The 26,578-nt window shown below is 41.6% G+C and overlaps 1 protein-coding gene and 1 long non-coding RNA gene across 2 annotated transcripts in view; one reads left to right on the forward strand and one right to left on the reverse strand.

Moving 5' to 3' along the window:
* LOC107223053 (3-phosphoinositide-dependent protein kinase 1) overlaps nt 1-26,578 on the reverse strand; it is a 329,093-nt gene that overhangs the window by 86,662 nt on the left and 215,853 nt on the right. The window contains exon 4 of the mRNA XM_046744443.1: nt 15,428-15,478. Coding sequence (XP_046600399.1) covers nt 15,428-15,478 — 51 coding nt within the window. The remainder of the gene's footprint in view (nt 1-15,427; nt 15,479-26,578) is intronic.
* Nucleotides 1-26,578, forward strand: part of LOC124295216 — a 62,519-nt gene that overhangs the window by 2,445 nt on the left and 33,496 nt on the right. Inside the window, exon 2 of the long non-coding RNA XR_006905128.1 lies at nt 23,770-23,923. This is a non-coding gene — a long non-coding RNA (uncharacterized LOC124295216). The remainder of the gene's footprint in view (nt 1-23,769; nt 23,924-26,578) is intronic.

Genomic DNA, 26,578 nt, shown 5'->3' on the forward strand with positions numbered 1-26,578 from the left:
AGAGACTCCGAGCGAAAAGAGCACGGGCAAGAAATCTCGAGGGCAGAGGAGATTTTCACACGGAGACGAAGACAGAGAGAGAGAAAGATCCGGACATGTGCTGTGTGTATCACGGATATGTATATATTTCCACTTATTTTATGAACCGCGCACAATGTCGGTAGACGTGCTGCCGGACGATTCACCGCGGAGCGAAATTTTCTTCACTTTAATAGCGATGAGCTCCGAGACGACGACGAAGCGGGTGGAGGACGACGGAATATAAATGGGTGAAAAAGACGGACGTTGAAATATCATGATACCAACATTTTTCATAGTTGCAGAACGGCTGCACCGTGCCATTCGGCTCTCGAGCAGCGTGATGCGCGGCAAGACAATAATTACCGATGTATAATTTCGCGCGCTTGATACCAGCAACGCGTGTGCGGTTTTCTCGGATGCAAAGCGAGCCTCGAGATGATTGTTTTTCTCTGTAAGCGGCGGGGTCAGAGTTCGCGGAATGTTCCACGACGTTGATCCGCCTCTTTGTCTCGTTGGCTTGCGATGCTGCGAACACGTATCGGGCACGTGCGGGTTTCGGAAAATTCTCAGTTTATTTTTTTTCTCTTGGCCCCCTTGCAGTCGAAGACGGTGCACCGGATTTCAAAGAGCCGCTGATGTAGAATGGCGTGGATACGTGTCTACGCGTATGTACCGTATATAGACAGGCAATATGGATGGATAGAAATAGTCTATACATACATCGAGAAGAGTACGAATAACTCGGGGAAAGATTATTTCTCGTATTATAGTCGTATTATGGTATATATGATACGCGTATCGATAGATATCTCTTCCACGTATTTGCTCCGGCGTAACGGGAGTGTTTCAAGTTTCTACAAACCGCCTTGAACAACGAAGGGAATAAAGGGAGAGGAGACGATGCGGAAGGTGAAGAGTAAAAAACGACGTAAAGAAGTCATTGCGCGCGAAAGAAAGATGGAAAAAGAAAAACTGCAGAAAAGAAATTTGGTGATTCACCGCACGATAAAATTGCCATTTGTGCCATTTGAATAACAGCGCGCAAACCTGGAGTTTTTCTCTGGCATCGAGCCATAATGTTTTTCCTAGTTACCCAAGAATGGCGTATTCACGTTTCAACATACGCGTCTTTCTGATTCCAATTATAACAATGGTGGTTTATGCGTAGCACCGCATGCCGGCCAAAGACTGGACCCTCTGCTCGACTTCTCGACTGCAGTAGCATTATATGTACCTACCTACGTACACACATGCACACATGTTTCGCGCCAAGTCCACGATTGTATTTTTGACGCGACAAGCGAAGGATCCTTGTAAGAGTCAGCCTCCGTATGCATCCAACAATTCGCCGTTATGATATTTAATGTAAGTTTACCGGTACAATACCGCGAATCTGTTATGACCTACGGCAAATGTGTACAATATTTCCTGCAGTAGTACAGCAGGCATATATGTATATATATATATATTACGAAATACCGAGCATAGACTCGTATAAGGACACCGGAATGTCTGCGTAATTTTTTTTTTTCCTCAGCAATTGCAATTTTACCATATTCACGTTTATTTTCGTCAAGTAGATATCGCGCATCGTGAACGCAACGAGGATCCGCGGAGTTTTCGCGAAAAGTGTGTATAGATGGAGGATTTAAGATGTAGAGGTAATCGGTTCATCTCGAGATGCAGGTGATCTCGTCGGCTCGTTGGCTCGTTTGCGTACGTTGGCCCTTTCAGGGTTGAATTTTTCCCCTTTTTCTCCCACGTATAATATTTATTTTTGTCTCGTACGATTTCAACCTTAGCGATAACCCGGCGAGAACTGCTGCAGCGATGCGCGCCAGTCTCGAGGGTTATTCGCAATTGGCGCGGGATGAACACGAAATTACTACTTTATCCCAAGTATCTGACATACGCATCTTATAAAACATTTTTATAGGCGGGCTATTGCAATATTCATTCTTCATCCTTTCCGCCGCTCTCCTCCCTCATCCCTTCCTAAAGCGGAACGAGCTTTGCTCTAGCTTGCCTGAGTGTATACAACACATCCCTTGTGCACTTTGACTAATGCCACGGATCATCCTGATCGCTCATAGCGCTCTGGAGCGCTCCGGGTGTTCGCCTCTTTATCTGTTACGTTGCTTCAGATGTGTGTGACCTTTGACCCGGCCTCGCGGAGTCGGGTTTCGATCGATTCGAACATCAGCTCGTGCAGTATTAAACGATGATAAGAGGGGTATACCGAGAAAGCGTGCAGCTAGTTGGCTCATTTGCATGGGATATGTAAGATGCGTGTATATACCGTGTATCCTCGCTATGCCGAAAGGTGATCGATTTGTCTTTGGTGTCTCGTTACGATCCCCCAGGAAATCAGCGCACGTATAACAAACTTATCGCGGGCTTGCATAACAGAACACTTGTCGCAAGTCGAGATGAGCGGAGGGTGCGTTCGACGATAGATCGAGGTATCCGCGTGTGTTTCAACGTATAAATCAATCGCTGAAGGTCGATCAGACTGATCGATTGAATTTAAGCGCTGTTCATTCCTTCGTATATATATATATATATATATATACACACATATATGTTAACCTATGCACGCGAGAGATAATACATGTTTATTTGAAATAATTAACCCGTCTAGGCGACGAGACTAGACGCAATTTCCAACATAATTCTAATTGTCAGAAACAATAAATATAATGACAAGAAAATTGTACAACCGTACAATCCTCGTGATTATGCAAATATTATAGAGAACTCACGCTTGGAACATGTTTTACGCGCATATGTAATATACGCGTGAAAATTAAATACTCGTGTAGCGCAGAAGCTGAGCACATAAATAAGGGGGCAGTAAAGGCCAGTCACAGTTCGATAATGTTGGCGTTCCGCTGCGCGCGTTCCTAGGTACAACTTGTGTATATTTCTGTAGAGATTAAAGCACGCTGCAACTCGCAAGCGTTCGTTGCGCTAATCGGACTCGTGCAAATGAGAGGGTCGGAAACTGAAGAAAGAAAGAGCGTTTCTCTTTCGTTTGTAAAAACAACCGTGTACCAAAGCTCGTTATACGTACATCACGATTCAGGCTGATCCAGTAAGGGTTACGAGATTTAAAGAAGTAGCTGCATTCTGCTTCGCAGAGCAATGTAATGGCGCTAACATGTATGATTAACAAAAATGTTTTTCAATCCTATCCGATCAGCTCGGCGTTATCGTGCAAGATCGAGAAATGTGCAGTCACTTATTTTGACAATTATATCAACGGCAGCTCATGCGTATCAGATTAACTGTGTGGCTTGAAATATACTTGATTGTGATTAACGTGTAATAACACAAAATGTGTAGGTGCAACATTTTATTATCATTTTCTGGTACCGGAAATCGGCTGTCAAGTTTTTTCACTTCTTTTACTGATATCTGCGCTCCTTCGTAAAATTGATACAACATCGATCTGCACCTGTTACTTCAGCGTTGATATGATAAACCGCAGGAATCGATGAGGCCAGCTCGGAGAGTATAATATTGTAAATTGTTATTTGTATTTGCGACAATTTTTTTTCAAACTGTTATTCAAGATCCCTATCGAACAATGATTACTCATCACCGCAGATTACGCAGTGCGATAAGCGTTCGATTAGTTTCTCGTTAACGAATGACGTGAATACAAGTAGGACGGACGGTACGTATTCCGTTCTCCGAAATCTCTAGTATCGCGGTATTCGTTCCAAGCGATGACGTTAAAATAACATTTGTCCATACTACATTTCAATGAAACAATCCGAACTCGTCTTGCCGCTAATCACTGTGTCGCCGTGTCGCAATACTTATCGCGGTTTGAAATCCGGCTCATCGAGTTCTAGGCTACAACGCGGCACGGTCAAGCGGGTACTCGACTTGTGTGACATGGGTTAAACCAACACGCCGTCACCTTAGAGTTTAACGCTAAACCGCGAGTGGGCAGATCTGAAGATTTTCGTATCTCAGAGGTTGCAAGCTGCGCGTCAACCGGACCGGATATCTCGGTAAAGAGAGGAGGAAAGGGAAGGAAAAAATAAATTCAATTCAACCAAACCGTTTACTCAGGGGTAATTGACCCCGCAGCGACTGCCGATTGATCGGTCAATAGATTGCGAGCTGTTATCGGTGTCTGCAGGGTGCGCCTGTGGCACGTATCGTAACGAAATCAATTAAATTATTGCTAGGAAATGACCGCAAATGGCCACCTGGCCACCTATCAACGTCCACCTACGTCGTATCGTTTCGTGGATTGAAAAACAGCTGTTGGAGCTGGCGGTATATCTGTCGGTATTTAACGGTCATTGACGTATCGATGTATTCGGCTCGTCGATACCGCCGCGGAAATCTTCCGAAATATGCCTGAGGGTTGATCCGCCGACTTAGATACATTTCAGCCGTCGTACAGAGACCTTAGTTAATCGCTCCGTTGTGTCGAATCGGTTTTAGAGACCAAGGGTTCTTATCCTTGCACGGACGATAGGAGAGAAGGTGGAGATTTATAGCGGAGTTCACGATTAGTGACGAAAAAGAAGGAGACGATTTCTGTTCGACGATAACCTAATGCATATTCACGGATGGGCGAGGGGGAGACGGGCGGACAAACGGCGATACGTTCACTGCATCGGCATTATCATACACTTGGGTATAGTGGCAACATCCGGCTTTTCGATGCCGGTTATCACCACCTCATCTAAAAAGATTGGATTACATTTGCATACAATTGGGCATTATACGACCTATTTTTTCTTTCTATTACTTATTCATTGCGACCCTCTCGACTCGCTGCTATCAGAGCGGATGAGTGACACTCGAAAAGATGTTGAGTTAGGTCTGGAGTCTTCCGACGAATATATCCACTAATTTATTCATTCGCTACCCAGACGCTCGGCGAACAAGTTAGTATAAGAACGTTGTTATCCAACGTTGATCAGACACTGCGACATTGTCGGGAGTCAATTGAAAGGCAATCGTCAGCAGCACCGACAACTGACAGAGGCTTTCTATGCCGGATTTCTTTTCACGTAAATACAACCGAACAAAGTAGATCGAGTCTGCGAGATATACGAGCCACCTATGCTTGCATACCGTACAGTTCATATAATATATTCCCCACTGGGAATCTAGGATCAAAATTGTGTAGAACAAAACAACGGGGAGAGCTCCTTGTTTTCGTACCCCTCAGGTTGGATCGATGGATGGATGGATGGATGGATGGATGGATGGATGGATGGATGGATGGATGGATGGATGGATGGATGGATGGACGGATGGATGGATGGATGGATGGATGGATGCACTAGCGAGCGAGCGATTGATAAAACGAGTACCTGTAAGAGGAGTGAAAGAAGTGAAAGAAGTGAAGCTAGTTCACAGGGAAATGGTGGATATACAGGCACCTGGTAGAGGTTATATAGATAGAAGAGTCTTCAGCCAGACACCTATACCACGCTTCCGAACGAAAGAAAAACGGCGTTACTGCTAACGAACGAATCGACCGGGACAATGAGATCCTCACTCGCATCTCGGATATCGTCGCTGTGCCGGGACGATTTCCGTTCCCTGCAGGGACCTACTTTTTATCCAGACATGGATGCAGCGTTTGAGTTTCTAAGAGCAGGATGAAGGAGGTGCTAGCCGACGCCTCCCCGACGTCGCCTCCACGCCGTGTGAGCACCTCGCTACCCGATATGTCCGATACGCCTTCGAACTTCCGCTTATGCCTTGATCTCCCGCATCATCTACCTGTATTCTCGTTGCGAGGTAATTATGTTGAAATCGAACGCGGAGGCGTCGCGATTCCGAGGGTATTACGAAACTGAGTGAGTGAATTGGTAAACACAGGCAACTGGTCGCTATATGCAGTTATTTCTAATCTCGTTCATGCTGTATCTCGTGCGTCTTAATTTCTTAAATCCAACTATGTAGGAAAGTATCGCCGGGCAATATCCGATGAAAATAAATACTTCCAATATCTCAATGAGAGATTATTACACTTTGTCGCACGTGCTGCTTCGAGATTAATTGCAATGAAGTAATAAACCCGCGTGTTATAATCTCGATCGATAGTAGATTATTGTTCACCCACTGCCCCATTAACCGTAGTTCGGCTTGTTTCGTAAGTAGGTATACGTGTCGACACTATCTCTGGTTATCATTTTGTTGTAACGTTATTTTTTTACTCAATTTGACCATGCTGGTCAAATTTCTACATAACATAGAGTTTGCTAGTCTTTCGGGTGTACAGAAAATCAAAGCGCGGGCCACTGCATCGCGTTATCGCAGAGCTGTCTCGGATTTTCCCCACCAATTGAACTCGAATATTGATTATCTCTAGAGTCATTCTATTACACCTCTGCAGTGTGTCGTACAGCTAACAGAGTTTGTCGATTTTTTAATGCGAAGTAAAAATTTTCTTATCGTTACCGAATTCCGATGCTTTTGTCGGATTATAAAGCGATTTGTCCTGTGACTGTGATCGGGATAGTAACGCTAGATCGATCAAAGCTTCGTTTATACAGATTATCTTATCCGGTGGTAATAAAATTGACATCGAAATCTTTCTATGAATGCCTACAAGATTTATACGCCGTTTAAATCACGATTCCGTGGGTGAATTCGAATATCAGATGTATGGGTCGAAACATCCAGCTCGGGTCGAACTTCTTCGTCAACACCTTGGCCACCAGAGTTCTTAAACCTGTTCAAATGGCGAGTAAGTTCACACGAACAGAAAAAGACGAGCTAAAGCGATCGATTCGTCTTATTTGCTGCAAGTTTTTTTCCAAGTCAAAGGAGACATCACAGAAATATCAAAGAATTTAATAATTAAAGCTAACAAGATCGACAGATAAGTAGCGGGTAATGCTACAATGATTTATGACTTTGCCGTAATCTCGTATGATCAATTCCAGTGATCCCTAACCGCCATTGGGCAGTCATAAGCGTCTCGATATTTTTCATAGTTTAAAAAGATAAGTATAGAGAGGAAGGATTTATTGGAGCCAAAAATATATACGCTTGCGTGACTCTCACACATGATACAAGGAAACTAAAAAATTACTCAAGTGAGGAATAGTCTAGTTATTCGATTTATTTATTTATTTTAATTTTATATATTGATAATTATTACTAATTTTTTAATAATCAACTATCAGCTTATCACGAGCTCGCCAGGACACATATGTATATCGCTATGTTCAAAAAGATACGCTAGGAAGTGGAGATTATCACCAAAGGACCTCGTCGAGTAGATACTCGGAAAAAAGGGGTTGGAGTGTGGGACTGATTGTTTTTGAACGAGTTCTGCAAGATGTATAGAACGGTTGCCTTGTTATATATGTAAACTAAAGTTCAACAGAGAAACAACCAAATGGGAAATATTAAACGGCTCGGTATAAAGTTAAAACGATCGGCCATATCAGTGCTTAGGTAGTGGATTCGCTTCGTTAACGATTCAATTTAACGCCAGTACGAATTTAAGTCTATTTTCCAGATAGTTGAAACAGTACTTTGCCTAAGTCAAATAGCCCGGTAGGCTATCTGCACTCCCCCTCGATCGTTCGTTAGTTAATCACGGGGTGGATATACGTGAACCTATCCCTATCCCTATCCCTATCCTTATCCCTCTCTCTCTCTCTCTCTCTCTCTCTCTCTCTCTCTCTCTCTCTCTCTTAGTCTATTGCAATATCGAATTAAAACGAAGGGATTTTACATCCCTACCGCAGCTCGGCAGCATGCATGCAGCTGTTTGTAGCAGAGGCCATGAAAAATAAGTTCTATAACGGTGATTGTAGAGGCAAACATTATTCCAAACAACGAACACGTATCATCCTAAATTGATCAATTATCAGTCGTAGATATCGTGGCATAACCACGATCTATTGTAATGAAAGATTGTTTGCGATTACTTCCCTCGAGTAAAAACGTAACGTGTCAACAAACATCACATCGTCATCGGGATAAAATTGAAGAGATTCTGCTATTCGGGGTAAAACGAAAGTCCGCGTCACTTGTTTCAGGCGCCTATAGTCAAAAGACGCTAAAGTCACTGATCGCGAGTCTGCGACGAGTTGTCTTATTTCGCTCGGCTCGAAAAGCGCTTCTAAATTCATCCGTCATGTGAGTGACGTTTGCATTGCAAATTCACAAACCACGCCGACACTCTCGGCGAAGCCTGTCTCGCGATGTTTCTTCCTCGTTATATCCGTCAACTAACAATAAGGTTTACTACTCGCGAAACTTGGAGAAAATTAACCAATCAAATCCGTGAAATGAACTCGGTCTCGGGGTGACAGGCGGACGGACAGACGGACAGGCTTGCAGACAGACGGTACGCGTCTAATTGACGGACACCGTACTTTAGTCAGGAGTTTTCTCAACCTTGTGGCAAAGTAGCGTATATTATACATTACATAGTGTCTCATGCTGTACAACTGTGATTAGATGTCATTGCTTCGTTATCGTCGAGTGAGCAATATACTTCAACTCATGTATAATAAATATCGCGATATAATGCGCGACAGCTGCGGCGGCGGTGGCGGAGAGTTGATGCATTGGCAAGGAATTAAAAAACGCGAATGTCAAGATCAACTGTGCGACGGCATTATGTCGTCACGGAAACCGCGATTAGGAATATCGTTATTCGTCGATCTACTACGAATAATCAAAAAATGTATTACACACACACACACACACACACACACATATATATATATATATAACGATAAGGTTGTATCTGATCAGATTTATTGTTATTCTTACTTTTCATAGCATATTATAGGTAGGCGTACCGCAGCTGGGTTGAATAACAGCAACGCGGGTCGTTGAATCAATGTTTATTCAACCCAGTCAGGGTTAATTCTCGTTGACGTCATTTGTTCAACTCGACTCACATTATTTGTGGTACGCCAAGTTATTCTCTAGGCGAAAATAGACTCGTGCAACTTACGAGTCGTTAAAGATGGATATAAATACATATATATATGCGTACGCGTGGGATGAGGATGAACAGCTTTTTTCCTTGTTGTTGTTGTGCGGTCGATTACCGAGTCATGCCGCGGGAATCGGAAAAGCAATGGGCAAACATATTTATATTATCATTAAATTTATTCCGCTAAAAGTAGGATTCTCAGAAGAGGGTATAAGATATTATTATTTTTATTTTTTTTACTCAGATTAATTATAAATTACCATCACCAGGAAATTTGGCACTAGCAAGACATGCTGTGAAAAGTTTACGATTTTAAGATCTTTGAACGCTCCATTCAAATTAAGGGGAGATATACACCTAGAAAATTGAAAAAATCATGATTTTTTCAATTTTCTAGGTGTATATCTCCCCTTAAGTATGAGAGGACAGTAAATTTTGGTGATGGCACTGCTCTTTATGTAACGAATATTTCGGGTTAATGGGTACCAATTCTCTCAGAGTTTCGCAAATTTTGTTTTCGTCTAATAACAGAACCGCGGGTATCTTTCGTCTTGGAAAAATAATAAATTCAAGTACGGCGTACTTTAATTGCGTAGTTTAATAATATCATTCTAACAAGGAAACGTACGGTGATACACCTTGGAGAATTTTCATCAAAATAGCCGTTCTCATCGCGTAGTTTGAAGAAAATTTCAGTGTTAACCTGAATTAGCGTCTCGCTCGTTTGAAATTGTTTCACGGCACTGAGTAAACATTTATCCCGCTGTATAAAACAGATTGCCAAAAAGCCGATAACAATCGGGACGATCGGTAATTATGACGTTGTTGAAAAGTTTGGTGTTCAATTTTGCGCCGGTTGGAATGGGCGAGCTTTGCAACGTTCTCCGATACGATCGATTCGCAACAAGTTCTCGTGGCGTTGTCCGACGCTTTCGCGATCATTCCGAGGCAATTAGCAGCTTTGCCTCGAGAAGAATTTGTTTCGTATCTCTTATCATGAGATCACGTCGAAACTGCACCACTGGTTTATCCAATTTCATTAGCCGATACTGACGACGTCAAGCGGCATTGATAATATCGAAGATTTGCAAATTTCCGCTACACTGTACTGTCAAGATGAATTCACTTTGTTACAAGAAAGTGCCATTTATTATTGCTTCAATTTCTTAATTGACACAGCTGTTTTGTCGATGTAGATAAAAGGCTAGATAATGTTTTTTCGCCACCGTTAACACGTGTCGTTTCGCAAAAATCGTATCGCGGGGTACGTCTGCAGTAGCAAAGAAGTCGGGAAATGCCCGACGAATAGTCGACGAAAAAGGACAATTGTAAGAAAAGGAAGCAGAAAAGAAGCGAGTCGGATATCGTCGCGGTCAATCGGTCGGTTCTTGACATCGCTACCTGCCGCTGCGGCAATTTCTCCCGCTGTCTCTTTCCCTCGCGATTATTTGAACTTTTCTCCCGGACAGGAGGGGGTTAACATCCGACGCGAGCGAGCCTTCGGGCGCACTTTTCTTCGTCGAAGCACAATCGCGCCCGACAGGTGGGCAGGTACGCGTACACCTCCGGCAATCCTCCGGTTCATCATTTTCTCCGGTATCTCCCTCGCGTTTCCGGGAGTTCGCCGGCGTTCGTTTACAGACGGAACCGCTTCTCTTCCTTCCGGCAAGCGATGCCAGGGATCCAGTCGGTCAGCTGCCCAGGTTATACTCGAAGGTACTCCGCACACGTGTCTTCCTCTCGCTTGATCTGTTCCATCTCGTACGGCAGTCGCGAGTCCGTGTGCGAGAATCGTTGATCGTGCCGCACGTGTGCCATGATGACAATCGGGAACCACCTGTTGCTCGACCGAGCCACGCCGCCTCGAGTCGCTTCACGTCGACGTCTCCGCGTAGCGTTTATTTCGGTTCTTAGCACCTACCCAGGTGTTCGAACCTGTGACTTATGCCCTTACCGCTCACCTTCGCTCCGCACGTATGTCCGTATTGCGCTTCGTGACATCCTCAAGCTGTCTCGGTATCACCTGGGTATGAGAACTCCTCACGCCCTGTAGAAGCAAGTCGAAAACGTCTCTCGGGGAACATTTTTATCGACGGCAGACGATGGTTCGTTATAGCGATGATTGATCATTTCTTAGCGTTCGAGACGAGGAATTGCGGAAGAGAATTCTTCGTAAGATCCTTGGTAGATATAGATATGTAGTTACGTGGGAATCAATGGGAGACTTGGACATTTATGCACCTCGATGCGAATAATCAATCCTGTTACGGGTGTACGGAAGGGGCGTGTATCCTATCAGTTGACTCGATTACACTTCGCGTTCTTTATCATCAGCGAACCATACGCAGAGACGAGGTTTGGGTTCGTTTTTTCGCATACCGGGAATAGTTAACAAAGTGAGCAAAAATTCTAAAAGGTCACAAAGTGGTTACATTATCTCGTTAGACTCGGGGAATTGTGTGGGGGGAACCACAGCGGAATTCCCAACATCTGCAGGACTTGCATCCTGCGGGAGCGCTTTGACGGTATTTCAGGCTCGTTGATAAATACCGATTGTGAGAGACCCGAGACAACCCGAGAAAATATTCAAATTGAAACACTCGCGTCTTGCGCGAGGTCTCCGAATCCTCATCGTGTTCCTCGCATGTGCAAGCGGTTTGCGGCAAGCGTGTACGTATTATCTGCGGTCACAGTATTATAGCAGTACGGAAAAATTAACGTTCGCGTTGGAATCAGTGCGGAAAATGCTACTTGCAGCCACCTCTCTGCACGCCTTCGTTGCGGACCGATTGACCGAAGACAGCGGCGATAAGTTGTTGACACCGGAACCAATGACATTGTTTAATTGGTAATCTTAATTTTTGCACGGTTCAAAACTCGAAGAAAAAAAAAAAATACTAATTAAAACTAATCATCTATGAACTCATGCGGATGTTCTACGGTACAATTTACAGACGAACAACATTTTTTCCGGGTTGAGCAAATTTTGTTATTCTCTTAACGACGGGTATGTAAACGGAGGAATTTTTTGCTAGTGATAAGAACGTCATGCTTTAGAATATTATGATGCTGAACTTATCTCCGCGTGTAGTGCTTTCCGGTGTAGAATGTCTGTTTTAGAAATCCTAAATCATTCCAGAGCATGCTGACAATGTAGACGTCGAAAGAAACACAAGACTTGGTTGACTATGACGAGCAAAAAAGATTGAAATGATCGTTATAGAAGAAATTAAAAAAATACAATTACTTGCAAAATTGGTGCGATAAAAATGGACAAATACGTCAGAGCGCGTTACCTGCTTTCGTATCAGCTAATCAGTTACAGCTGATGGCAGTAGGAGTACATTGTAAAGAAATTATACATAGGTCATAGAGAACGATATTATTCTCATCCTTGTTATTAAAATTATAAATTATTTGCTTATCGGTACTACACCTCTAAATACGATGTGGTGATACAGTAAAGTAAATCGTTATCTACTCAATTAAAATAAAGTAATATTAATACGATTGTTTTTAATTTGAAATAATCGTGTTTGTTATCGTTAGGCCGCAGTTGTTGCTACTGGCGATATCTCGCAGATGAGAACGAATTTGAATTTTTCAAGAAATTCCGAACGTGCGTCGACGACGGGTGAATTTTTTTTTAAACCAACCTCCTACGCTTACAGTAACTTATCCTTCGGCTCTTTTCTGTTTTCCCTCGGAAAAAATGTCCTCCTTCTTGGGTTTCCCCTCTCTACAACTGGGTCACAGATAAGAGAGATGGTTTATCTATCATTCGCGTACAGAGTAACCGGTGACTGTGTGTCGAGAAGACACGCGCGTATGTCTTGTGCTACAGTAATACAGCAGAATGGTAAGCTTGAAGCGTTACAGAAAAGTGTCGTATGTTTACCTCCAACCATAGCAATCATTTTTATCGCCTGTTAAGTAAATGACGAAATGGGCTCGTGTTTGAAGAGTCTGCGACACACGGTGTACGTCTTTTGCGTAACGCTGCGTCAATGTTAACATTACATACCATGCTGCACACATACTATACGTCCGTATCTACTCTCGCGGGTAAGAAACACAATTTGAGCTAGTCGGCGCCAATTTTCTATGTATCTAATCCCCGATTTGATAAATCAATCACGATAATATTATACGGACATATGGACGTATGATTACTGTTATTTACCTAATTCGTGATCGGTCAAGAGAATAACACGTATTTCAGAATATCTCTCCATATCCATTTCTCTCCTCTATTTGTTTTTCACTAGGAGAAAAAAAGAAGAAAAAAGGAAACGAGAATGGAAAAACAATCACATCGTACGGCTACGCTGCTTAGCTACTTTTTATTGCGCGTTACGCGTACCTACTTGTAATGTACCTGTGATCGAACCGAGTCTTAGAACAATGAATTACGATATTAATGGCAGAGCTCAGATTGCAAGATTGGTAATAACAAAGAATCCCGGTACCGTACAACAATTATTGCCCGTCGTGCGCATCGTAAAAAAAGTTGATGCTCGTACAGAAAAAATTTAATGATGACAAAATTACATCGTATCATGTATTAAATAGGTTATTAAATTGTGTCGAAACAAATTTTACGCTGTGTGACAATCGCATAATGGACGACTTGTGTGTACAGGATTAATATGCACGCGTAGGTGTGCATCATGGGCGCAATTTTGCTGTCACATAACAATTGTTATTTACGCGGAAGCGACGTAAGGCGGTGCCGCATGATCGGACGTACGTTACGGTTACGTGTTGAACTTGCTCACAAAGCGTACAGGTCGGTTATACAGCTGACGATGAGCACAAATGTGTGATTAGTACATTGCATAAACATGTGTGACGAGATATCTACATCGCTGCAATCGTTACTCCACAATCATTTCTCTGCTTGATGATTTCAGCTGTGGGTATCGGGAACAATACAAAACAAAATATCAACAATTCGCTATAGCGATCAAGAGAAAGTGGTAAGCGGAAAACAAATACACGGTAAATTTATCCTTCATATCGCGTTTTATACCAATAACATTGTACGCTTGATGTTGTTTAGAAAAAGAAAGAAAGAAAATTTATTACATGCAGGCCGGGGGATTGTTTTGATTGGAAAACGAGAGAAATAAATAAATTTCATGCAGTCCGGGATGAAACGTACGTACGCGAATATACACATGCTCGTGTTCACGTGTTACGTGTTTTTCTGCCCACTCGCCGAGCTGAGCGAATCACGTTGTTTTTGCGACTTCTCTCTTTCGCATCTGTCGCAATTACATCACGTGCGCAAACGCGTATAATATGTGTAATAATATGTAATTTATCAGCAAGAACAGTACGCAGCGAGGTTGATAACGCATTTTGGATAATTGTAAGCATAACAAGTTTGAGGGAATTCCAGAAACCGTTTGCGTCCGAGCGAACGGATGGAACGGAGCGAGATACCGAAGCGTAAAGTCCAGTCTGGAGGTTGGGCTTTTCCTTGTTTCCTTCGGGGAATTCTCGACGGGCGTCCTGACCGTTGTCCGGTCTTTTACAAGCTCGACTTGACATTGGTGCCGTATCGTAAGGGTATCGTGTGTGGTTGACCACCGGAGATAACGAAGAAAATTGCTAATCTGCGGCGATTCTCACCGCCGCATGGACCCAAACCTCTCATTTGCCTGCACGAAGACGTTTGCCGCGTCGACTTTTTTTTCCTTAGCTCATTAACAACTTTTTCCTGGTAGTCGATATTTTTAGACCATTCTTTGCCTTATTTACTGTAGCGAGCTGGGCGTTTGTACAACGAAAACGTATCGGCAACTTATGTTTTCGTTCAGATAAAAAAAAAAAAACAAACACAACAAACAAGAGCTTGAACACTCTGAAATCGGTTTACCTAAATAATTCCGAAATTCGCGAGTCGCGGTACCTGTCGATAAATCTGCACACGTAAATTAATATTAGTATTATTTTTTTTCTTTCAGTCAGGATTTCTACACCGGATTATGAGAAATGCAAACATTGAAATAATACGCATTCTAATGGTCAAAGTATGTTTAACATATTTTTCTTAGATTATCGGAAAATAAATTAAACAGCCGGCCAGTGACAAGTTGATATATGTTTCTCCATTAAAGCGGTATGATTAACGGTAAGATAAACGTTACATATAGTTGTAATTCTCTTGAACAGTAATTTAAATCTGCACCTGCGAAGGCTACAAGTCGCTTTTTTTCGGGCGCGGGATATATATATATATATATATATACATTATGTGTACACACACACACAGACACACAAACAATTAATGAGGTATTTCGCCTTTCACTTCGGCCTGCGGGCCGTTTAGCAAAAGTTGAAAGCTCACGCGGTGCAGTATCTTCAACTAAGAGTAATTACGTATACCCCTATTTAGTCGAGAAATATGAGATCCGAGCATATAACACGTGAGTTCGGTTTTGTTGTACTTACCAAATCGGCAAAAGGCGTGACGTCCTCCGTTTGAAAGATGTCATCGGCTATCTGAAAGTGTAGGATAATAGTAAATTGAAATAACTGTCAATCGGCGTGTCTGCAAGGTTTAAACAAAAAGAAAAAAGCGAAAAAAAGAAAATATAGAGACACGATTACGGGTAAAAGTGAATTATAACGAGCGTCAGATTTTAAACGACATATTTGAATGCATCGCGTCGCTTAATTGCAAATTCGCTTTACTCCTTGGGCAATTAATCGCAGTCAATTGATAAATAATTTCTTCACGAGCGGAAGGCAGGAATGCGTAGACCGGATTCCAGGCGTGCCGATCAAGGCCCCTGCAATCAATAACTCTCTCGTTTCAATCCTCGATCGATTTACGTTTCAGCATATTATAATTCCAGTTTTATAATAAAAGTATACGTATCACGACGCACACGAATAAACGAGTTTGTAAAATATCCAGCTTTCGAACGCGTTACCGACTTTATAATTTGCGTAGTAAATAATTCCTGCGTATACATAACGTATTTTTGCGCGCAATAATCTACTTTTAGCAGTACAGCCATCAGGGGTTGATTGCAAGATCGGACAACCTTCGAGGAACTTGCAAAAAACTTAAAATAAAATGAAAGAGAAAAAAAACTAATAACTACCCTTAGAAATTACGACTGAGGCAACAATTTTGCTGCGTATTTGACTATTTCTGTAACATCTCGCGCTGCGTAGATTATATAAACGTATTTTATGTACTATGTATACATACTTGCCTGATGTGCGCGTCTTTTCGCATCGTTAAATGGGTGCCTTTCTCCATGTAGAGCTTTCGAGTAAAATGCGATCGAGTTTTATGGCGATTGCTTGTTAATTTTATTTCTCTGGGCTTTTACGTTACGGCGGAATTCAGCATCGTTCAAAGTGCGATTTCATTGAGTGTGTAACATGTGTACGTATATGCGTGTCAACGTAGGTATGTCGACTTTGCTTTATACGTGGGCGATGCGCGTATGTATAATCTACGGATAAATCGACTTGTTTAATACGCTTGGTAACCAACCGCATTCTCTTCAAGAAAGCAGCTCACATTATATATTATTTATAGGTATAGAATCAACTGGATTTGGTCATATTTTACATAAGTTTCTGCAAACGGTAAATTAAAATTGTTTACCACAAATATACAATGATTACGATGGTAATAATAGCAATAATAACGTTAATTGAAACGACGAGGGATTTGTTATTGGGGGATATACCTGGATTTGTCAATACGAGGTCAGTGTTTTCTTACACTTGCCCGATATATTATCACAGCGTAGCGTTTCGTACGTTTAAAGTGATCACTGATCGATGCAACGAGCGACGTCCGCTTCGGCAGGGCTTCAAACGTTTCGGTACAATCAATTGAATACCGCGATAAGAGAAATAATCGACGTCTAAAGTGTGATCTTGCAGTATGTGCAGCACACAACAGGATTATACTGATTTTATTTGAGAAATCGGTGTCAAGGCAACCGTTCAAGGCATCTCGCCCGACTCTTCTATTAATAATTAATTATTTTTGTTTCGCGTGTGCGTGAACCACCATTAGGCACCTGGACTTTGATCTGTTTACAATCGTCACTTGGTAAATTGACGTCATTTTCTTGTTTTTGCTCAATATTATCCCCGCTATACCGTTGACTCGATTAAAAATAACAGAAATACGACTAACGGAGTTTTCTCGGAGAAGATGAAAGGTAAAAACAAAAAGATACAGAAAGAGTAAGTAATCCATAAGAAAATCAAACAAGCCGCGTGGACTGAGCAGTTTTCGAACCGGTGAAATGCATTTTTTATTCAAGTCATCTAATTCTGGTTGAATTAATAATATTCATAGATTACGAGAAGATGATTTTGGAAAGTTTTTCAATATGATTGGCGACGATTTTGGTATGCGAAACATATGACTAGGAAATCAAGGCTAATTGATTGAGCAACACCAGGTTTACGTCGATAATTATTTTTTCTGTCCAATCGATATCTGCCATTGCGAACATTTTGCTTGTTTAGCAACTTCTTTTTCTTTCATTTCTCTAGCGCGAATTAAAGTTTTCGACCGTAATCCGATACGAATCATTCCATGAATTATTCATTACACTTACTTGTCGAAAATCTCAGTAGATTTTTTTTATGTCCACATTTAAATACCGTTATACGAACGAAATTACCTTGGCGGTTTTTTTTCAAATTTTTCTCCAAGATGCTCTCAGTAAATTATATCAATTGTAAGGATCGTAATTATTACTCTCGATAACATATATCATGTATCGGAGGCTGGTGACGATGACGCTTTACCGAAAATTTGTACATGGATTACCAAAAGTTCTTCGCGAACATGCAGGTATACAAGTTGGCGAAATGTAAGCGCAAACGCTAAATCTTACGATCGGTACATTCGAAGTTGCGGTTTTGAGCTCTCGAACCAAGTGCTTTATATATTATTCATAAAATTGTTGATATTATTTCGTTTAAGCAAGCGAAGTTTTACGCAGGCTGCAGTTTTCATAACTTTGAGAGTTGAGAAAGAAAGATGTTCATATAATAGCTGTTTTTAGTTCTTAAAAACTATGACCTTGTTGTAGAGATGCATTAACGAGCGAGTTTCAAAGATTATATTAATAAAACAATTATTATAAACATCTTGATATCTTGATCTCCGTATTTTATAGCTTGATCTAACGGCGGTAAGTGATTAGTAAACAATCAGCAATTGAACCTTACTTTTTTCATTGTTAGATCTGCGTCAAAACGGGTCACTGATCACCAACTTGAACAGATACTGTATCGACATAATTGCTTGTTTGTACTGTGTACAGTGTGACAGTTGCGAGTTAAAGATACCGAGTAGCAATGACGATCTATAATTTTGCGTTAAAAGCATATTGTATTGAACGTCGTTATAAGCTTGCATACATCCGACAAAAAGCGATTGGATAATGCGTTATTTGAAAACGTGATCGGAAATGACGTCATCCCAGGTAGATATCAATTTTCTACTAACCTATGCATTCAAGTTGGAGCGTGTCTTCGAATTTATTTTTCATAATAAGTATCTTTAAAACATGAATCTCTTTGTGTGCCCAAATTCGTATTCGTAAAACAGAAAAGAAAACGACGATGAAATCTTTGAATGCCTCTATTAACAATCATTGATACTAACTAATATTAATATTAAAACATTAATCATTTCTTGTGTACAAATTCAAAAGCAAGATGTTCTTGTCTTTTTTCTAAACTGCCTTCCAATTTTTTTTGCCATAATCCGTGAAAGGCCAACAAAAATTTAATGAGATGCACCATGAGTTCGAAGTATCGAATATTTCAAATGTTATAAAAACGTAAACGCGTTTTAACTTGGACAAAAAACAAACCTTCGACCTACGAAGAGTTCGAATGATTGAAGTTTTTCGGTATTTGCAAGTTTTTTTATAATCTTTTATTCAGCATACCTTAATGCTGTAGATCTTTGTTCGGAGAAAATGAATTCAGACTATCAGCTATAGCTTCTTTTCCGATCGAATGTTCAGATAGCGTGGTATGCCTCTGATACGTTCATACTTTGTACACCACCGTTGCGTGTCTGATGCGTATTTTTTTACTCCATTTTTTTATCACGCCGGTATTTGACAGGGGAAAGTACAAGCAATTCGTATACTGCGCTTCAGAAATTTCACGCGAATGCGCTGCGTATTTAATAATCCAGCGTTACTCTGTGTACATTTATGGGTATGTATCGGGAAAATACAAGGTAAGATAATTAATTAACCGCAACGGGAAGTCGGGCGCTAAATGGAAAACCGCACGAAATAAAACGGATCTCGGCTACTTTTATGAGAATATATAACGCGCAATATGTGTACATGCATATTTATTTATACATACAGATACTACGTAGGTAAAAATCTACGTTCCAGGGAAGAAATCGATTAAAATTGTACGAGTATCGTATCATATGTGTAACTGCAATGCGGATTCCAGGTATGGTATATTACCTACGACGTTGTCGGTCACAATCGCGTTTCACGTGTAGAAGAAACGATCAGTACTGTTAAGCTGTTTAACAGACATTACAGAAGGGAAAAAAATTGTACGCCATTAAGGTAAAATCGGTATTATTAATATATTTCTTTTTTTATTCATAACTTACAGTACAGTTCAATGGCGAATTTGCATTTTAGGCTCAGATTACACAGACCTTATTCTTCCATTCGGACTTCGTATCGAGTAGCGCGATACAAGAAGCGTAATCTGTCACTGACTGATGTGAATGGGCGAGCAATTACGTATGCTAAGAATCAGGAAACGAGGCTATAGTTGATTCGTAACGCTGATAGGTAGAAAGAACAACTTGCCTACGCTGAACAGAATCAGGAGTGTCCGTTAACAATTGGCCTGACCCTTGACCTGCCGCCTCCTCCTGGAAACGTCATTCCAAAAAGCTTCGCCGTCTTCCGTCATGACCGGCCGTGTCGAATTTATCGGCATTGTTAATGAAAAAGATGAATCCTAGTTTCGCCCGTAGAATCGTTCATCCCTTGTCCTCGTCCCGCGTCATTCTGCAGCTACTTGTTGTTGTTGTTGTTGACACAATGGAATTGGTCGATCAGTCGGCGTGGGACGGTCATAGCTGTTCGTTCGTACCTTGGAAGGCTGGCGGGAGATCGGTGCGGTCGAAAACAAGCAAAATCCTAGGAATTGAGACACTGCGTCTTAAGGAAAGATCCCGCACCGCTTAATCCCTCGAAGGATTCCATCTCCGTCCTTCCTTTGCGCTTTTGCGGCGTTGTAAATTATCAGCTTCGGCTAAACGACCGGTCGGTCGACCCGCGTTGGCTGCTTGTTGTTTTAGGATTCTTTGGTATACGGTTTTAGGGATAAAGGGAGCCTTCCGAGACTCGCCGAAAGCCTCGACGAAGCCGCGGGGGAGGATGAGGATCGCGTGGAAAATAGGGTCGGTCCGTTTAAGAACTTTGACGTGTATTAGCCCAGTCTCTCAAGTGTCTTGAAATGTTTCTTGGAACAAGACGTCGGAACTGAACTAGAGGAACGCTTGTTCTCAAACGTCTCCCGAACACCCTGCGCGTACGTTTGTTTCTCCCGAAAACTTTCGTCATCTCACTCGCGAGCTTAAGTGCACAGAATTTCTCTACCTTGTACAAAATATCATCAGAAGGTAAAATAGTTCCAGTTCTTGAACCGTGGAAATGATTTTTGGCAAAGTCCGATGGCCCTGAAAAAGTTTTAATTTTTTAATTCTTCTTCACCCAATATCAAACTGTCTCAATGATTGCAAGAGACTTTTTTTTTTTTGCTAGGCGGTAACGACTCAGCTAACATTAGGCACGCAATTGTTTATTGAGCCACAAAACCGGCGACGATCTGACGCCATATTTCATTCGTGCTCCGTTTCCATCACTCCTGTCGATAACTGGAACCCCAATTGCAAAAACTGCATAGATTTCAAGAAAAAGATTAAACGTCAACGATTTTGTTTGCAATAACTAATATCACATCTATGCATAGGCTGAGAAAAATTCTTTTATAACAGCAGTGGTTTAAAATAAGAATGAAATTTTGAACGATTGGATCGTCGGGCAATCGGTTTGAAACGTTGAAAATTAGTATGCGCACAGGCGCATTAATTGACAGAAAATTTGGTTGGAGAAGCGGACGAAGTGGACATCGGAGAGGGTCCCCTAAGGTGTTTGCACTGTACTCCCGACTTGTTTACTCGTCCGTAGGAGCATCGGCTTTCTCCGGGTTGTGCGTCGGAGCGTTGCACCGATCTCTCGGTGCAAAACGTAAACACCCGCAGGACGGTACGAGGCGCGGACCGAAAGTGGGAGGAATAGGGATCAACAATATCGCCTCCTCTTTGTCCGCACGCGAGGCGCAAAACCGACTCGAAAACAAAGGCAAACAAGAATCGGAGTAATGCACGAGGGTCACGGGTTCGGGTTCTTGCAACTACGCGTCGTTCTCTGGAGGATGGAAAGATTGGAAACACCGTGAGCAATCTCCCAGTGATCTTGAGCGGCGAAGCTGCGAGCGCCTTCGTCGTGACGTGAATTGAATTACCGATGTTTGAAAAAGGAGAGAGGGTCAACAACAATTTTGTTTGTATTAAATTTCAATTTTTTAAACGAATCGGGGATCTTTCGTTTTTACTTCTATTCTCACCTCACGTGCTTTGTGTGTGTGTTATAAAAGTCTTTTATTATGCAAATACTCAAATTGGGGGAATTTTAATAACGTAGAAATGTTTCCCCGTTCCACGTCGCCGCTGACTTCCTCTGATAAGTCTTGCTCGTCATCTCTCATGCTCGCGTGTGTAGATCGGACGAAAGATTTTTATATTTTCTTTGTTCGCTATTTTTGTCGATCTCGACTGTAGAATTGTGTGTCATATTTTTTTCTGGTCATTCTTTATCAACACCGCCGATGCAGTTTGACTAATTGTTAGTATGCAAACAAATTATAATTCACGTCGAGTTCTAATTTACGTAATTTTCTTCTTTTTTTTTCCCGCGCGACGTAGTTCTTTCAAACTATTACAGAAAAAAAATCTAATTAATCACGTAACACTAACCAAGTTTTACACTCGGAAAATAAGCCTGTTTTACATAATTGATTATCTGCCATGACATGAGTTGCACGACGATGCCTAGAGTCATTTTTTATTCAGAGAGATATGATATTCACGTTACCTTGTTTTCATGCGTTATATACAGTAAACTACAACCGTCCGGAAGAAAAAAAAAAAAAAAAAAAAAACCCGTAAGAGCCAAAGAAAGACAAAGATGTCAAAGTAGGATTGAAGATACTTACCAACTAGTTAATATAAAAATGAGCGCCATTGATGAGCAAATATCAAAGTTTGTGATTGACTTGTCCGTAACGTTGTTTTTTTCTTCAATCTAAATCATACAGACGTTGTGTTGTTACGGATAATAAGACATGACCTGTAGTTTTAGCGCGTAGTTCTAGTTAATGCAAAATTGAAAATATTTTGTACCGTCGGTTGTTATATTGCACGATATCCGTATAACGTTAGCGGCACGCGCGCATCTACATACGAGGATATTCGTAACAACAGGCGGCGACCGACGCCTATGTAACGAACAAGTAAACACGATGAATCCCGACTGTTTGTTCTACCGCCCGCCGTGTTTTCTCGCTGCATCGATATTTTCCCCGAATTGTTGTTCCGCTGCACCGAGTAAAATAAATACGTATGAAATTGCGTTATTATCATACGTACATGTAACGTAGCATACATACGGTACATTCATACGAAATGCAAAGAGGCTTTTGTAACGCAAGGTTGTTTGTCTGGGTCAGCCGACGATATCCACATCAATAGGTCACCGGGTTATTACACTGATCTATTTTATTTTGCGAATTCTCTTCATTTATCTGAAATTTTTTTTTATACCAACTCTCGAGATTAATGATATTTTTTCTATAATATTTACCACCGCCAACGAGCAATGCCCGATAACGGCGCCTGACTTCGATGCGATAATAATAAGTTATACGTGTACACAGAGGAATGGGAGGGGTGATTGAAAAAACCTTCATACCAGATTGTCTTCAAAGATTCCGAGCCAAGGTTCAGAGCTATTCTCGCCTTTCATTCACGAAATCGCGGCGTGTCTCGAACTGACAATGAGCAGATAAAAATGCGCCCTTATTTTACAAACTGGAGCAGATTTCTGCCGCACTGTTGCGACATCCCGCGTTAATAATACAACTTCCAATTGCGGGTAAAAGAAGCAAGAGTGAAACTCATTTATTACGACATTGATCGTACAACTACGAAAAGAACGTATAGTCATTTTCTGCTTTGGTCAAACAATTTTGTTATCACTCACGCATAGACTGCAGAGAAAAAATTTGTTGCTGCATTGGCAAGAATTGCTTTTGCAAGCATAGCGAGATTGGTTTCCGAACGTATGTTTGTACACATGTACGTGAACCATGTTCCGAGCTGGCAACGAATTCGATTGTCTACGTAGTTGCGAAATTCTGGCCAACGCGGCAAAAACTTCTCGCTTGTCAGTAGACTGGCGTTATCTTTGCCGGACCGGCGAAACTTTTTTTCCCCGAACAATCTGGGATAGTTAATCCGAATCTTTGATCGGTCATCTTTTATTTGGGGGTGAAATATCCGTTTTCGTTTGTATATATCTTGTAGGTATTGACGATTATCGCTATAATTATATGTATGTATATCTTTGAGTTCTCCAAACGTTTTTCACGAGCTCCGTTACAATGTACTTTTTTTCTGTTTAAAGATACGAACGATCGTTGTACCATTCCGCAAACACGGAAAAGGGAACATCTACCCCGACACAGAAGCATACAGCTGCAATTTTCTTTCCGAAATTGCTGAACACGATGACGATGAGATGACGAACATACACAATTTGAGGCTGAAGCACGATACAGGTATGAATTTGAACCGTTCAGGCATTGTTAATTTCCCGTTAATCCTACTTTAAATACCTACCAGGAATTATCCGCATTTGCGGATCATGAGTCAAAGCATTTCCCACACCGTAATAAACAAAATTCCAATGTGCGTCAGTAATCGCAGCGGACTCAACGGGCCGTTTTCCTTGTGCGGTCGATGAGTAAACAGTTATTTATTGCGAGCACCTTATCCTCGGCTGTGAGGTGAACCTTGTTAACCCGAGGTGTGAACTAGCCGGTAAGTAGAGTCGTTGCAACGAAGGCACGCGTCTCGACGGAATTTTCGGGAATACCGAAACTCTGCAGATTTTACCGGTTGCATTCCATTCCGCCTCTCGAAATCCCCAAATTCCATCAGTTTACCGCAGCTCGAATATCGCGTTGCTCGCAAGGTATTCGCCTCGTCAAAGAATTGCTTCTTGGAACGATCTCTTTCCCCGATTACCTGGAAATTGTCGAAAGCTACGCGTAGGTGTATATCGGGTATCGAGCTTTCGCGAATAAGCTACAAGGAATGAGCACGCGTGAGAGGCCTCGAGTTTCGTGCAATGTTTACAGTACAGCGTCGATTCTGCACGATTTATCGTTTGTGATTAAAACCGGAAATTGCGTATAAGCACGGGGTGCTCGCGATTACATTTTCGAGTCCGACACCGAGCCCCTGGCCTTGCGGCTGAATTACGACACCTAATACCTGCTGAACTCCGAACGGATGATTAGCAGCAAGCTTTTATTGCGTAATACAGTATTGCACAGCTCGCGACAGTTTTCGTATTACCAGGTTCGCAACGTGCATAAGAAATCCAACGAATTTACAGCGCCTGTAAGGTGTATATACATGTATATACGAGTATATATATATATTACATGTATAATACCTGCATAAGTGCGCGCTATCAGGAACGGTATAAACAAAATACAACGTACAATATAGCGCGGCGTAAAGCGTATCGCGAGTGTTATATAAATTGAATACAAACATTTGCCCGTGCTTTGCAGAGTTGTTTCGTCAACTCCGCGTAGAGGGTTTTAAGATCCCGAGGGTACGGCGAGACCTCGATCCCCCGGGAAGGCGTAACAATGCGCGTACAACTCGACGGAGAAGATGGAAGACGGGCGGGCAGGCAGGCATCGGTGTGCAAGGTAGTAATTATGGAAAATTAAACGGTGGTCATTCGGTTGATAAGCGCGCTGTTGGTTCGCGGTTCTCTTGATGTATTTATAAAACATATCAAATATTTGACCAACTCCTGGAGTTAGGCGGGCATACACACACTTATTATACAACTGGTAATTTGTTATTTCGCGATTAGCCGGGCTGCAACACAGCCGTCGCACTTTTGAACAGGCATTATAACACGACTATTAAAATATCTAACGACATGTTTCACGGTTATGGGGAGTCTTCGAAGATCGATCGTTTCGAGAGGCGGAAGAAAGTCGATGTCATTTTGATCGTGTGATGAACGAAAGAGCGCAAACTATACTTACCTGTAATGTTCAGTTTCACAGAGGATATATATGGCAAATATTTAATGAAGCGCTGGCGCATCGTCATCTTATACTGCCGATGAAACTTTCCGGTCGGAAATGTTTACCCAAGATTTGCCAAAAGTTAAATTATTATTAAAACTTTCTCGGGATTTCTCCCACATTCGCCGTCGCGCGGTCTAGACTGTAGGCTTTTGAATGCGGTCTGCTCTGCGTATATCTATACATACATATATATATATATATATATATATAACGTTGGTTTCGTTAGCGCGCGCTGAACATGGACCAAGAAAACGGTATAGAAGAAAGAGAAGAAAAACGAAATAGCGAAGTAGAAGTTGAAGTTATGCTACTTAGCGAAGCCTGACTGCGCAGACTGTGCGAAAACGCTCGAGTTAATACTTCCAACGTGGGATTGCCTAATCTTGTTTATGTTTGATTGTCGGTCAAATTGTTTATCGTTAACGTAAAACTTCCTGGCAAATTATTCGGCCCGCGTATTTCCTTCTCGCGATCTATTTAATTAATTAGGTGAACGCGTTCGCGGGGCGGTAGTTTATCACCCCAAAGAGTTCCGGTTAAAGCGAAGAAAGCACAGTATACGAAAAATTCTGCGACCTGAAACAATTACACTTACGTACTATTGATATTGCGCAGAATAGAAATATTCCCTGTAGTCGATTAATGTGCAAATATAATCACGTAAGTCTGTATTGTTAGCAGGAATTTTTAAAGCGTAAAAATCTGAAATCAAAAATAGAATTTAGTGTAAATAATATTGGAGATGAAGATAAGACGAGAGAAGCGATGCCGATGAAAAATGGCACGTAACCTGTGCATGCAACAATAATTTAAATGAGAATAAAAATTCTCTCCGAGTGTTGAGCGGTTACCGAAATTTACGCAACGTCTTCATGGTATAACGTAAAAATAAATCGCTCCCAACTAGCAAACTTACCATCACAATAAGTACGAGAATAACGAATTTCTTTTTTATCATCATAATGGCGAGTCTATGCAACCTTTGTAAACTATTCACCAGAGGTCATAAAATAACTGCACCAAAATAGTTGAATAATCGGGGATTCGTCGCGGCGTGTGCGCCTAATGGTTCAAGGATGAAATTCTACGCGCGTC

This window comes from Neodiprion lecontei, chromosome 6 (genome assembly GCF_021901455.1).
Source record: "Neodiprion lecontei isolate iyNeoLeco1 chromosome 6, iyNeoLeco1.1, whole genome shotgun sequence".
Taxonomy (NCBI): domain Eukaryota; kingdom Metazoa; phylum Arthropoda; class Insecta; order Hymenoptera; family Diprionidae; genus Neodiprion; species Neodiprion lecontei.